This window comes from Chlamydotis macqueenii, chromosome 12 (assembly GCF_036417535.1).
Source record: "Chlamydotis macqueenii isolate bChlMac1 chromosome 12, bChlMac1.mat, whole genome shotgun sequence".
Lineage (NCBI taxonomy): Eukaryota > Metazoa > Chordata > Aves > Otidiformes > Otididae > Chlamydotis > Chlamydotis macqueenii.
The window spans coordinates 1631075-1645363 of record NC_141567.1 but is presented as its reverse complement, the minus strand read 5'-3'; the positions used below and the strand labels follow the sequence as shown (position 1 = coordinate 1645363).

General features: G+C 40.5%; 1 protein-coding gene across 2 annotated transcripts in view; it reads left to right on the top strand.

Annotated features, from left to right (window-relative positions):
• The window catches only part of PIAS1 (protein inhibitor of activated STAT 1), a 60210-nt gene extending 48390 nt beyond the window's left edge, over window positions 1–11820 (top strand). The window contains exons 9-14 of one of the 2 annotated variants that reach the window (XM_086756967.1): window positions 3534–3694; window positions 5457–5587; window positions 5902–6079; window positions 7249–7391; window positions 7744–7781; window positions 9558–11820. In XM_086756967.1, coding sequence (XP_086613093.1) covers window positions 3534–3694; window positions 5457–5587; window positions 5902–6079; window positions 7249–7391; window positions 7744–7781; window positions 9558–9593 — 687 coding nt within the window. In that variant the 3' untranslated portion in view covers window positions 9594–11820. Of the gene's footprint in view, window positions 1–3533; window positions 3695–5456; window positions 5588–5901; window positions 6080–7248; window positions 7392–7743; window positions 7782–9357 lie in introns of both variants that reach the window. The other variant, XM_086756966.1, reaches the window with a different exon arrangement.
• Window positions 11821–14289: the final 2469 nt, after the last annotated feature.

The window sequence follows — 14289 nt, the reverse complement described above, 5'->3', positions numbered from 1 at the left end:
GTCTAATTTGGAGTTCTGCAAAGGTTAAAAATAGCAATTGGACATTACAGTGTAGCTCTTCAGAAGTCCTACCTTTGTCAGTATTTCCTCTTTAAAGCTGACTACTTTTCTGATGGACATACAAAACAAAGTCTGTAAGAGATTATTTTGAGCATATTTGTGTCATTTTAATGTCTACAAAGCATCCACACTTGACTTTTTTTTGTAGTATGTTCCTCGGTCAGTGCTGTCCAATTTCAGTGTAGCTCTTGAAATGGCCCATCGTTGCAAAGGCTCGTTGGGGCAGAGACTGCACCTTTCAATCTGTCCTATGAATAGGAGGGTTACTGGCATGATTCAGACTGTCCTCAGGTGATTTTGTTACAGCTTCCATATTTTTACTTCCTAATTTGTAAGCAAAATGCTTACAAATTGCTTGCTCAAGGAGAATAACTTTGTAAATATTTTGTGCTTACTTTCTAATGCTTGAATGGGAAGCGTACGCTTTGAAGGCATACGTGGAAAATGCTGATTTGGTCTCCAGCAGCAGAACCAAAAATGAAAGAGTAATACATCTTCAGCTCTGCTGATGTGAGGCCGCTGTTCCTCATCTCATTTGTTAGAGGAGTGACTCTCTTGTGTGTATACTTCAGTAAAATAAATGGAATTGCATATCTGGATGGGGGTGGCAGGGTTAGACTTTATAACCTTTATTTTGCCCTCAAAAAAGTGCAGAGCGAGGCAGCTTCCTCTGAGTTTGTTTTGGATTGCTGCTAAGCTTTTTTTTAGCACAGAGGCCTGCTCTCCCTCTGAGACCATGGAGTATGAAGAAAAAGCTGTCCGTAACTATTGGCTGGACCTGTCTAAGATACAGCAGGCGTATGGGCTAGACTGGGTCTGTATTTTCAGGAAAACACTGGAATTTGTGTTCTTTTTTTTTTTTTTCACTTGAAATAAAAAAAAATAAATAAATCCACAGGCTCTGCAGCTGGACCAAATATTTAACTGAACAAAAATTCCAAATCTAGCATTTTACTGTAGGTTTTGCAGCTTTGTTTACAAATGCTTAACTCCTGCTCTGGGTGCATTTTTTAGCAGGAAAAGATAGCAATGTTTTGTACGCTTGTAAAAGAAATTAATGTAGTGTTTCTTTGGCTGCCAACAGGCAGGAATCAAACCAGTAACGGTGCTGGGAAACAGTTTTTCAAAAGTTGGGATGCATCCCTTCTCTTATGACCTTTTCTTTTGTCAGTTCTGACACAGCTTGGCCAGTATGGCAGAGCTGATCCAGGAGGTTCAATGCCAAAAATGGGAAAGGAGACATCAAGTTGTTAACGCTGAGTATGCTGATTGTATCTGCGTGCGTATGGCTTCGGTTAAATCTGACCGCTGCTTAGAAATCAGAGGCGCAGTTTTTATACCAAAAGCTTGTGAAAATGTTTCTGGTTTAAATCTGCTTTTTTTTTTTATTTATTTATTTTTTTTTAAACTCAGGAGATGAGTATTTATGTTCTTCCTGTAGCGTCTGTGTTCAGCCTTCCTTGTTTTTATTTTGCATCACGTAGAAGCATGCAGGTTTTGTCTCCAGTACCCTCACTCTTGATCCTTGCTGAGCTAGGAGCCTCTTACTGTGCCCAAAAGACAAATGAGCCATTGACCTGCCATCTGGGAGATAAGAATTCATAACAGACATGGATCAGGGGGCCTTGCTTTGTTGGGGGTTGATTATGGGATAGAAATAATGTGCTTGGTCATGGATTTTGGGGGAGGGGGTGCCAAACACATGGCACATACAGCACCTCCTGCTGTCTGAGCTCTCCATCACCATTACTGCCGGCCCCCCAGGGAGTTCTCCGCTCCCCTCCCATCTGCTGGGGAGTTCTGTGACAGTGACTGAGAGCCAGAGGGAAGAAAAATAAGCAAGATCCTGCAGCCTAGGCTGAATTTGCTGGGAATAGGGTGGAGGGATTTCTGCTTACAGGGGATGAAAAAAAACAACAAACCCATCATGGAGGAAGTAGGGGACTATGAGTACAGCCTTTGTTCTTGATATTATTTTTAGTTTTCTGATATTCTGAGATTGAGTGCCATCCTGTGGCACCCGTCTTGTATTGCTCAGAATCGGTATGCATGACCACAGTGCTTGTTAAGCCGCACTAAAACCAGTTCTTCGTCCTGTCCGCTGCTGGAATTGGCTGAAGGTTTTCGAATGAAGTAATCCTGTATATTTTAGTCAAATATATATAACTTCAAAATACTCAGTGTAAATAGTTCCTAATAAATCATTGTTTTGTCTTTTTTTTTTTTTTTTAATGCAGTAAAAGTCTTGTTTAGACATTCCTGGTTTTACCTTTAGTGTGGTCAGTGAAAGCCCCTCCTAAACTACAGCATAAGTGCTTTGCCAGGAAACAGCTGCTTGGTATTTTTTAAGGAGAGGAGACATTTTCATTTTGGATTAATATGGAATGCCTTTCACGGGCTAATCAATTTCGCATTCGGTGCAATCCTGTGTTAGTGTTTTATGGTCTGGGTTAGCGTTGATTTAATGCAAACTGAGATACTCCTGTTCCACCGTTCAGCCTAAACACTCTGAGCACAGCACTCCTCTGTTACCTGCTCAGCTTAAGCACTCAGCTGTGCTTTTTGCGTTAAACTTGTGGAAGCTTTGTGCTGGCTTGCAAAACCTCGCTATCCTAGCCTTTCTGTGAACATGAAGGAAAGGATGGACGAACCCCTTTAGAACTCCTTTTCTGCTTTCTCATCATCTGTTCACATTTGTGGGCCCTTTGTAGTGTTGAAAAGATGTGATGGTGTTATAGGGATAGTCAGCTATTTGTGTTTTACAAGAGGAAAAGGTGGTGATGTTTCAGGTTAGCTCACAACTCTGTGCCTAGTAGTGGTGTTTGCCACAGCAGGAGGAATATAAAATAGTTTCTTAATAGTTCACATTTAATTTGTGAGTAGTCACTTTCTGACAGCTCTTTGGAGAAGGGAGTGAAAATGGAGTTAGACAAACACGTCAGAAAATGAGCCCCAATCCTGGAAATGCATTTCTATACTTGCTTCTGTGAGTGAAGTTAAACAAGTAGTTCTAGCAGTGCCCTCATGACTGAAATGCAGACAGCAGCTTGAATACATGCTTCAGCTGTGAGTGAATAGGAGAGGACTGACCTGTGTCCCTCAGCTTGTAAAGTACTAATGAAGGAGAGAATTATTTTTCATGGTTTGTCCAGGACGCTGGTCTGTTACAGGTGGTTGGTGGACTCAGTATTTTGTTACTGGAATATGGAAGGGTGTAGACTTCAGTTTCCTTGATCAAATGTAGTTAAAATTGTGATTTTTTTTTAAGTAACTTTCTTTTATGTGATAATCAAACTTGCACATGATGAAGGAGGGAACAATGTATGTGGCATATACTTTAATCCAAACTTGGATTTGTGAGTGTTTTCTGGAGTAAAGCTCAACCTGTCTCTGTCTCTTTTCAGACAGAAAAGCCCTGTTTGTTAGTAGAACACCAAGATGATGTAATCTTGTTTTTTTTTTTCTCTTTAAAGCTCGGTAAAATGCGGCTAACTATACCATGTAGGGCCCTGACTTGTTCACACCTGCAGTGTTTTGATGCCACTCTGTATATTCAAATGAATGAGAAGAAACCAACTTGGGTTTGCCCTGTCTGTGACAAGAAGGCTCCCTATGAACATCTCATTATTGATGGGTAAGTAAAACTTGAATCAAAATGAGGAGTGCATGGTGCACTTTGTGCTTAACTGTTCTTGTGCTGCACGGAATACAGTGCTCTGAAATCTTGGTTGTCTGGCTGTGACTTGGTTTAAGTTACCATGTGCTTTAATTGCCTTGCTGTTGGTGGAGAACTACTGACCTGGTCCCTTTTCATTCAGTGTTCTGGAATAATTGTGGTCATCAAACTAAAGTTAATCATAACGAAAGGTATTGCTTCCAGTCCTAGGTAGGTTTTTGAGCTATCCTGCCAAAACCAGTAGGTTTGTTTTTTTTTTTTTTTAATATTCCATGGTGCTGAATCCGTAGGTGAAAACAGCACATGTTGTCTTGTCTTTTAACGGAGCAAATGTACAAATCTGGCATCGTTGATAGCAGACATTCATGTTAGACCAAATAAATACTGACACCCCCTCAAATGCATATACAATTGCATGTACAATTTCACACTTGGGGAGTTGCTATATGTAGATAGAGATTGATTGCCTGATACTGCCTACCTGCAGAGCATTTGAAAAAAAATTTTAAAAAATCTAGTATTGGTCTCCGTGAAGAAATGTCAGGTATGTATTCCTGGGTTTGCATTTTAATTCATTTGGAAAGCAGGCTCCTGTCTAAGTGTGATAAAGGAAGAGAACAAGTAGAGTCTTCTGCTAATATTCTCAGAACATCTTACTCAAAACCCAACCAACCAAACAAAACCCCAAAAAGCAAAACAAAAAACCCTGAAACAAACAGAACCGCAGAAAACCACCTCACAAATGATTGGGTCTTTTGTAGTGAGTACATGCTTTGTTTTGGTGACCTGCCAGTGAAGCACAGGATTACTCGAGATCCCCTTTAAGGCCCTGCAAAAACCTTGTGAAGGGACACTCGGGGCTCACACAGGCTTTGGATTCATGGACCCCGAGATTTACAGGACCTCTGCTTTGGACCAAAGAACAGTGGGGTTCCTTGTTCTAGGTTTCAGCCTAGGATAGTAAAGACTAAGAATAGTAATAATTAAAACAATGCATTTTCCTTATTTCTTCTTCTGTTGCCAGGTGGGGATGTTGGAGAGTAGGTGATATAATTATAGCATCCCAGGGAGAAGGTTATTTCTGGAAGATGTTTTGATCCGGGAAAGAGTGAGCTTTCTCACTAATTAAAGCAAAGCTCTTTTCTACGCAGAACCACATGAATAGTCTTGGTCAAGAGCTGGAATTACCACTGGGAGTGATGTGGTGCCAGGATCCTAAAAAGTTTAGGAGACGCAGCTAGGAGAAGATTCCCATGCTTAGCTTTTGTTAGTAAGTTTTAACTGAAGAAGAAAAAAAGAGTTTCAGAAATGCTAGTTGTTAAACACTCAGCTGTGTGGCCTCCTTTAAGGTACGAGCTTCCTCAGTTAAATACTGTCAAAGATAAGTATGGGTAAGAAAGATGTTTTTTAAATCTTTCTTAAGCTTAGTTCACATTCTTCCTTCATTTTAGGAAGTGTTGAGTTCTGTGTCATGAGCTCTGCAGGATTTCGCTCTTGTAGTCCTTTTAAGTGAATGTGCAGGTTTTTATTTTAGATAATATTTTAATTCTTTCAATTACTCTTTTTTTTTTTTATCAAGGAAGCAGGTGAGAGGAGAGTAGAACAGTGAAAGCTTTTGACTTTTTAAACACTACTTCAAAGTTGCACTGACTAATGAAAATATTTTAGAAAAAAATGAGTTAACATCTCTTTGAGAACTGGTATTACATGTTTTTGGCAGATTGTTCATGGAAATTCTGAAGTATTGTACAGATTGTGATGAAATTCAGTTTAAGGAGGATGGATCATGGGCTCCTATGAGATCAAAGAAGGAAGTGCAGGAAGTAACTGCATCCTACAACGGAGTTGATGGTAAGTTGTGTTTTGGGATGCATGGACTGAATGTCGTACTGTAGAAGTGCTAAGTAGTGGTGTTCCTTTAGTTTTTCAAGATGCTCATTTTTGCATGTATGTTTGTATCTTGTAATGACCTTTTGTGAGAAAGATTACTCAAGTATTACCTATTTGGGGCTGATGGTACTTTTAATATCAATGTTATGTAATTTTGTTGTCTTTTATTCTATGTTAAAAGCTTTATTTATGAAGGCTTTTAATAAGCTGTGATGTTGTTATGATTGTAGTGTTGTTGTAAGCTGTAGCTTACAATGTTAACTTACTTTGTATAGGATGCATAAGCTCTTCCTTGGAACATCAGGTGTCTTCTCACCAACAGTCAAATAAAAATAAGAAAGTAGAAGTGATTGATTTGACCATTGATAGCTCATCAGATGAAGAGGAGGAAGAACCATCTGCAAAGAGAAGCTGTCCTTCCATATCTCCAGCATCACCGTTAAATAATAAGGGGTGAGAATAACACATGCAGGGTAATGAAGGGAGAATATACTCATGGTGGAGAGCAGTAACAAATCTCAGAAGAAATTGTATCTAGAAAGTCCTGTATTTGGATTATATCCAGATTTAGTAGCTTATAGGAGGTGGATTTGGTCTCATGTCCCAAGGCGTGAAAAGATGGAAAAACAACTTTGAGTTAAGTGTGTAACACAATACAATTTTAAAATTGGATTTATACTCCTGTTTGTGAAAATGTGTAGAAAATGGTGCAAAAGGTTGTGGCTTAGAAGTATGTTTTTTGCAGATTTGTAAATATTTTTTGCCCGTGGGGAAACACGAAAGCAGCAACATAGCAATGGGAAAGATGGGTGTGGTATGGGAGCGTGTGGGCTTTGCTGGTGATCACGCCAGCAGCATAGGAATCAGGTTATTCTGGCATTCTTTGTTACACCTGAGTCGCCAGGCTGTTCATAGCACCCTGTTTACATGAACAGCGAGGGATGAAATCTGAGGCTAAAGCAAAGGGATCCTGGTGTTGAACTGATTGCTACTCCTGTAGTGTAAATGACTCGGTGGTCACTTAAAACTCTTCAAAACCTTTTTGGCTGTCTTCCATTGCTAATTAGCTTGTAGAGCATATCTGTTTTGCTGTTATGCAGATTTGTACCTTTTTCAATATACCTTTAGAATTGTCTTGTCCTGGCTTAGGAGTATTTCTCATGTATTTATAGCAGAGATCCCAATACCATTTATAGTAGGAGTCGTCAGTTTCTGCCGTTTGAGACTGAGCTTTCCTTTGCTTTTAATTTTGCTAGATTTCAGCTGTTTGGGCTGCAGTCTGGCTTGGACTGAATTACCTTTTCTGATAAAATGTCACTGTGAGAAGAAAGCTTGGGGAACACGTGATGCTCGTGTCTCTTCCAGTCGTTCTTTCCAGTTCCTACAAGAGTCATTGAGGTGCTGTAGCATCTTGATGCTTTCTAGTGAAGCTTTGAAATTTGACAGGGGAGTTGTGCACCTGTCACAAAGTTCATAATGCGTATGGAGAGGTTGGCTTTGTGTTAAATTTGAAAATAGGCGTACCCTGCGTGGGATGGCAAAAGAGATCTTCAAATGCTGTTCTCGTAGCATTAAAGCCAAGACTGTATTCTACGCTTGTAACAAGCCTTTGTTTTTCCCAGCATTTTAAGTTTACCGCATCAAGCATCTCCTGTGTCAAGAACACCAAGCCTTCCTGCTGTTGACACCAGCTACATCAATACATCGCTTATCCAAGACTACAGGCATCCATTCCATATGACACCTATGCCTTACGACTTGCAAGGTGAGCTTCTGACTGTTCGCAGGTGTAAGTACAGCTCTCCAAGCAGTAACTGCTGTAAAAGGATTCACATATGCAGTTGTTCGACAGTCCAGTAGTGCATCCACAGAGGATCAGATTATATTTGGGGGAAAAAAAAAAACCAACTAGGAAACTTAGGTTAGTATTTTAAGGTTTTAAAAGGTGGTTGTTTTGCAAGCTCTGGTGGTGAAGAGAATATGAAGTGTCATCAGTATTATGCTAGTTTTATTTCAAAATAAATGGTAGAATAATGGGGAGGTGGGTTTTTTTTGTTTGGTTGGGGTTTTTTTTTCAGTTTTGAGAAGTTTAATTTTTTTTCTTTGGCTCTTTACAGGTTTAGATTTCTTCCCTTTCCTGTCAGGAGACAATCAGGTAAGTAAAGGAAAATCAAGTCGTGTGTCAGATATTCTTTACAGTGAAGGACTTGCTGGCATGCATGTATAGACGAGGAAGGAGCAGATGTATGATGTAGGTGTAAATGCAGGCAGGCTGCAGCTTTATTTTATACACATAGAAACTGTGACCAAACATAAGCAGTGTCTAAATACCGGCGCAGGATAAGGCATAACAAAAGATGAACATTTCAGTTCCCAAGGGTTAAGCTCAGTCGGCCACTGCTGTATTGTGGAGTGACCCTTGGCCGTGGCAGAAGGTCTGCCAGCCACCTCCTTCGTTTTTCAAACCTGAGATCTGACTTTGGCCGTCTGACAGTGCTGGGCACCACCACTGAGACTCTTGACAGTCCTTTACACAATTTGGAGAGTTGGGGACAGCTCTCTGGTGGTGCCTTTTTTTTTTAATTTTTTTTTTTTTGTGGTTTTTTTTTGTTTGTTTGTTTGGATTTTTTTTTTTTTTGTTTCCCTGAGGCTGTGTGTCTGTTCATACCATGTTTGCCACCTTTCTGTAAGTGCCTACCGAAATGCGGTAGGTTGGTGCTGGCTCCTCCAGTTTTGGGAACTAAGGTCATTCTCAAAAGGAGTCTGGATTGGCAAGTCCTCCCACTTGGTCACTTTTCTTCTTGTGCCTCCAAGAAAAGAAGAGGGCTGGGGTGGCTCACCTGCCCTTTGTCCCTTTGTGTCTGTTCTGCAGTCTCAAGTAGGAGAATTGCACTAAATGCAGAGGGGTGCTTTCATAGCATAGTTAAGACCAGAGCCTGCACTGTAGAATTTGGATTCAGAAAAGCTATCTTGATATTCAGTAAAACATTGATATGATGATTATTATGAAACAAGTAGTACGGAAGTCTGATGCTGCACTGATGTGGCAGTGCATAAGTGTTGAGGAACAAGGCTGAATAGCCTGCACGGATGTTTTTCATAATATTGAAAGTAGCGTTGAGAGCTAAATCACCCTACAGAGAGACTTTGTTTAAAATCTGGTTCTTGATAGCTGAAGTTCTTGCCTTTCAGGGGCTGCCCGGCAGAGAGTGTAACTTGGGACAGCCCTTGCGCCATCTGATGGCACCAAGCGTGCTGGTTTTAAATGCATTTTTCACAAAAGTATGCTTTCCTCCACCAACAGTCATTAGCACATAGTTTCACCAGCTGTGCTTGGTCTGTGACTTTTGAGCGGAGGAGAGGGATGGCAAAATGTTTCTTTGAATTCTGGGGAATTTTTCCACCAAGGAATTTTTTGGAGAGGTAAAAGAGTGCTGCTGCTGCTTACCATTTCTTGCTGTTCTGGGTGTCTTGTGACACTGTTACCTTTCTAGTGTTTGCTCTTACTAATGCTAGTATTTCCAATTTCTTTTGGCTTCAGAAATCAGGGGCTGCAGAGGTAAAAGTTCACTGCTTTGGTCTACCTACCTTACAGAAGGGCTGAGTAGACGAGCTGGTGTGAAATTCAGAAGCTGTCAGGGCTTTAGCTTACAAATACCTTCTTTTGTGCTGGTCTGAATGAAAACTATGGTGTCTGAAATGTAACTTTAAAATGTTGTTTTTCCCCCCAGCATTACAACACATCCCTTCTTGCCGCGGCAGCTGCGGCAGTTTCCGCATCAGATGATCAAGAACTCTTACACTCTCGTTTTTTCCCATACACTTCATCTCAGATGTTTCTCGATCAGCTAAATGCGGGAGGAAGCGGTTCTCTGCCAGCCACAAATGGTAGCAATAGTGGCAGTAACAGCAGTCTTGTTTCCTCCAACAGCCTGCGAGAGAATCATGGTCATCCAGTTGCAAGTAGGAGCAGCACGGACACGGCGTCTATCTTTGGTATCATACCAGACATTATTTCATTGGACTGATTTTTGAAGTTAACGAACTCGTCAGAGGAAATATTTGTGCTTGGTTTTACTTTATGTTAGAAACATAGACAAGTTTTTTTTCCTTTTTCAGGGAAAAAAATTTATGTGTACAGAGAACAAAAGTATATTTTCAGTTTTACTTTTGTATATAAACCTAAGATGGCCTCACTGGTAAAAATAAGGAAAAAAAAAACCACAAAACAAAAAAAAAATTAACAAAAACAAGGAGCTTCAGTTCATTTTTATGGATGCTGAAGATTTTACACCCGTGCATTTGTCATGTGAGTTACTTTTTCTCCCCATAGTTTGGACACAAATGGCATTATTTTCTTCACCGTAACATGAACAGGAAAGGAGCTGAACTTTTAAAGCTCGAACTTGTGAAGAGGGTTTTTTTTCTCCTCTTGGAGACATTTACCTTTGGTGGAATCTAATTCCCCCATCCCATGTTTAGTGCAGATTTTATTATGCTTAAAGCGAAATGAACCCTACCCAAACTCTTCCACAGCATCCCTCTCTTTGCAGGACATAGCCTTTCAGGAGTGGGTTTGTTTTCTAGGGTTGGCTGTTTTTTTGTCATTTCTGGTTCTACTGACATTCTATTCAGACAATTTTTTTTTTTTAATTCCATGCTTTAATCAAGCATATCGCAAGCTCATTAGTGCACCAATTGTTCTTGAGGGCCAGACTCAATAAAATCTCAGGCTGAGGATTTACTTGGCTGTGCTTATGTGGGACAAGACAGGGCATTTTTATAGAATCTAGCCCCAAATAAAAGCATTGACACGTTGGACTTGTAGGGTTTTGTTTCGAAGAACTTACTATGAAATCCTTTTTAAAATAATGTAAGATCCTAATCAGCAAAATATTAAGCATGTGTCAGTTTTAAATTTGTGGAACTGCTTGTGCTTTCAAGTTAGCCATGCGTGTGTAAACGGCCTGTTGAACTGAGGCCTGTCTTATTCTGGCTGGAGAAACCTCCTTTTAGCTACAGTAGATCAAATTTCTGCTTAAAAGTGAACTTGTCAACAAAAAGAAGAAAATACAAATACCAACACACTATTGCATGGTTTGTGCAGCTGATAATGGTACACTGTCTTCTGAGTTCACATCATCAAAATTACTATTAAGTGTTCAGTGTGAGTCTCTCAGACCAAACCCAAACCCAGTAAAAAAGCCCCACCCTGTAGCCCGTGCACTCAAATGTGTTGCTACCTATTGAAGTCTCTTAGGGTAGTGGGTTTCAAAATCCAGTTTTCCCTTTTTGGCCTTGTAATTATTTTTATTTTCCTGATTTTCAGTATACTTACGTTGAACTTTGAGCCATACTTACTTCCTGGTTTCTTTTTTTTTTTTTTTTTTTTGAAGTTGTGCATGACATAGGAAAATTTTAATTTTATTTTTTTTTTTTAGAATGGATGAGTCATTTGGGCTGATCCATTCTAATTAAAGAGTGAAATGTGTAAATAGCTGGAATGCAGTTTTTCAGAAGATTCTTTAAGAGAAGGGGGAGGGAAGGAAGTGATTCTCTTGTGTCCCAAAGTCCATGTCAGAGAGAGTAAGTATTTCCTCTGGTGTGAAAAATATTTTTATAACTGGTTGAAAGTACAGGTAACAAGTTTATCAGGAAAGAGAGTTAAGGAATACTAAAATTAGCAGATTCTTGTCTGAATTTTTAATGTCCAAAACTGTTGATTGCAGCTAGTTGCTTTGAGCATTGACAAGGGCCACCTTTTGCCTATGAAGTTGTCTCAAAATCTTGCATTGATTAAAAAAGAAAAAAAAAAGGAAAAAAAAAAAAAAAAAAGAAAAATCTTTAATCCAAGTAGCATTAGGTATTGCTGTATGATCAGTTGTATGGTTATTTGAAAGGTTCACATTATGTGGCATCAAAATCGTTTTTAGTGTTTTTACAGCATCCCTCTGCCACTAAATAGTTGACTTGAATTTTGGAAAAAAAAAAAAAGTTTGTGTTTATATGTATATGTGTGTGTATATATGTATTTATAGATCTGTGTGTGTGAGTTAAAAGTGAGTTAAATAGTTTTTCCCATGCATGTGTATTTCATACATATCTGGCTGATATATATATTTCACCATACACCAATTTTATAATTTATTAAATGTCAGTTAAAAAATAAATAAAAGGATAGAAAATGGGAAATACTTATTTTTTAAGCTCAGTCTGATTCTGAAGTGATTAAACCTACATTAGGAATATATCTCATACATTTTAGTCATGAATACTAACCTGGTAACTTCAGAGCATATCCTTTGCTGTAATACCATTTGTAAATCTGGAGTGCGACTGCCGTCGGTGTAACTGGGAGCGTGCGTGTCCCCGCCTTCTGAAACACCTCGGAGAAATTTGGGAGAGCTCGTGGCTGGTGTACCGACGATTGCGGTGACGTTTCCATTGACTGTATTGTTAAAGTTGACCTGAAGAGCAGCCTCTGTCTCTTTTGACAATGGTATTAAAATCTTGTTAATTCACATATAAAATTAAACGTGACAAGTGTGTGGTAACACAGAATCTGGCATCTTTACGCCTGTCTTAGCTTTTGGAAAGTGAGGTCAGCCGATGACATCTTCCATTTCCTCCCAAGTCACCCTGAAGGGAAGGAAGGCCGCTGAGTTCACCGTTGTCAGTTTTTAACCTCATTACTCTACAAAGAAGGGACGGAAACGTTCTTGAGCCCTCCTTTGTGGTATTAATCCCGTATGCTTTGTGAGTATTCCTGTTCCATGCTGGGGTGTTCTTTATCGCTAATCATTCTCTGTGCCTCTGACCACAGTTAACATTGCTTGGTAGAAGTCTCAGTCTGAGTTCTCGACAAGTTCCCTGCAAATGTCACTCCAAGACTCCGTCTCCGTTAGTTCGCCTGTTACCGGAGATGCAGGAAAGCAGCCAGGGTGGCCTGGCCTGCGGCACTGCTCCGTTGGCCGCAGGCTACAGAGTTCGTGACCCTTAGACTAGGGGTCTCCTTGTCCTCTGATCCTTCCACTGGAGGAGCGGGCTGTGCTCACACGCGTGTGTCTGTTACGTACCGCGCTCTGTCCGCATGTACATAGACGCACGGATGTGAGCACGGAGCTGTTGGAATGGCAGGGTGGAAGTGGCTCTGAATCGCTCTTCTGGGCGTTACTGATGCATCCTTTAGAAGATGAAAAACCTAAGCTATAACCTGTGCCATGCGTTAAAAACTTCATAGCACTTCCCTGATGGTGGGTGTGACAGCAATTCCAGGCTCGCCCCTTCCTCTCCATGGCAGGGATTCAATAAGCCTTTCAAGGACGGGACGGCTGATAGCTTTTCATTGGACTCTCCTGGACCTGCCTCCCAACGCAGAGCTAAGGACTGTGAGGAGAACGGTTTGAAAATTAATTCTTTGTTGCAGTTTAACATTTCAGGGTATTAAGCACATTTTAAATAGAAAGGATTTTGTTTTGTCAGTGTAACTGTTTTTTCTTTTTCTTTTTTTTTCTTTCTTTTTTTTTTTAAACAGAGCTTAGATTTCTAACAAGGGAAAATTGCTGATGGTCCCCAAAAGTGCTGCTGTTAATTGTTTTAATTAACAAAGGGAAAAATGTATATAAGCAGAATATTAAAATTACCATTAATTCCGTGAATTTAAATCTGTCATTCATTGCCTTAAAACTTTCTCTTAGTTTCCATACGGCATGCCAAACCAGTAAATGGCTTTTAAAAATGTATAGTAGACCAATGTCAGTTTGTATAAAAGTACCAAGTGAAAATATTTATTATATGCATTGGAAAAAAAAATGGTTTACTTCTTGAATGTTAGCTGTTTATGTAGAAATCTTTAGATGTAATAAAAAGCATTCAGTTACGTTGTGTTTCCTGGGGGGGATTAAAAGGTGGGGGGAGGGCATTTTCTGTGAACAGAAGGGTTGCAAAGGTCCCTTTTGGACAGAAGTGCTTTGCGTCTCGTGTTTTGTGGCGTGGAGCGTCTCGCACTCGTCTCTCCGGGCTCTGATGATGCCGCTTTGCTTTGCCGGTGTGTGTGAGTGCGGTTCCTTTTTGCCACTTTTATCTGGGAAATGTCTACCCACCCAGCCAGGGTGGCGGCCGCCTGTTATGATCCAGATGCTTTCTGGAGTAACCCGAAGTGATTTTGAGCTGATCAATCCCCATGACGTACAAGCTTTTACATTGTCTGCCGCTGAAAGGCTTTGCTAATCAACTGCTCTGATCGGGGGGAAGAACTAAGCGGTGTGTTGGATCATGTATAATTCGGCTCTTGATGCCTATTGGAAACAAATACTTCTAAGGGAACTCCTTGTTTCGTAAGCTAATTACACTCATGCTCCAAGCAGCTGAGGTTTCTGCTTGCCTTCGTCGCTGCCACTTCTGTAGCAGAGGTCGGGAAGAGCTGCGGTGGGCAGGAACTGAACTTGGCGCTGCGCGCAGACCTCGCACGCAAAGGCTCGGCGTCAAGGTAGGTCGGGCTTTTGTCCCAGCATCGAGGTTGACTGTGAACCCTGGGAAGGGCGTTACGAGGGAAATCCTGTCTTCTGCTGTTCGCTGGAACCTGTTCTTGGTGTTTCTAGTGAATCTTACGTGAAGTTCACTGCCTGCTGTTTTTCTGGAGCGTTGTCTGAGGGCTAAACTGC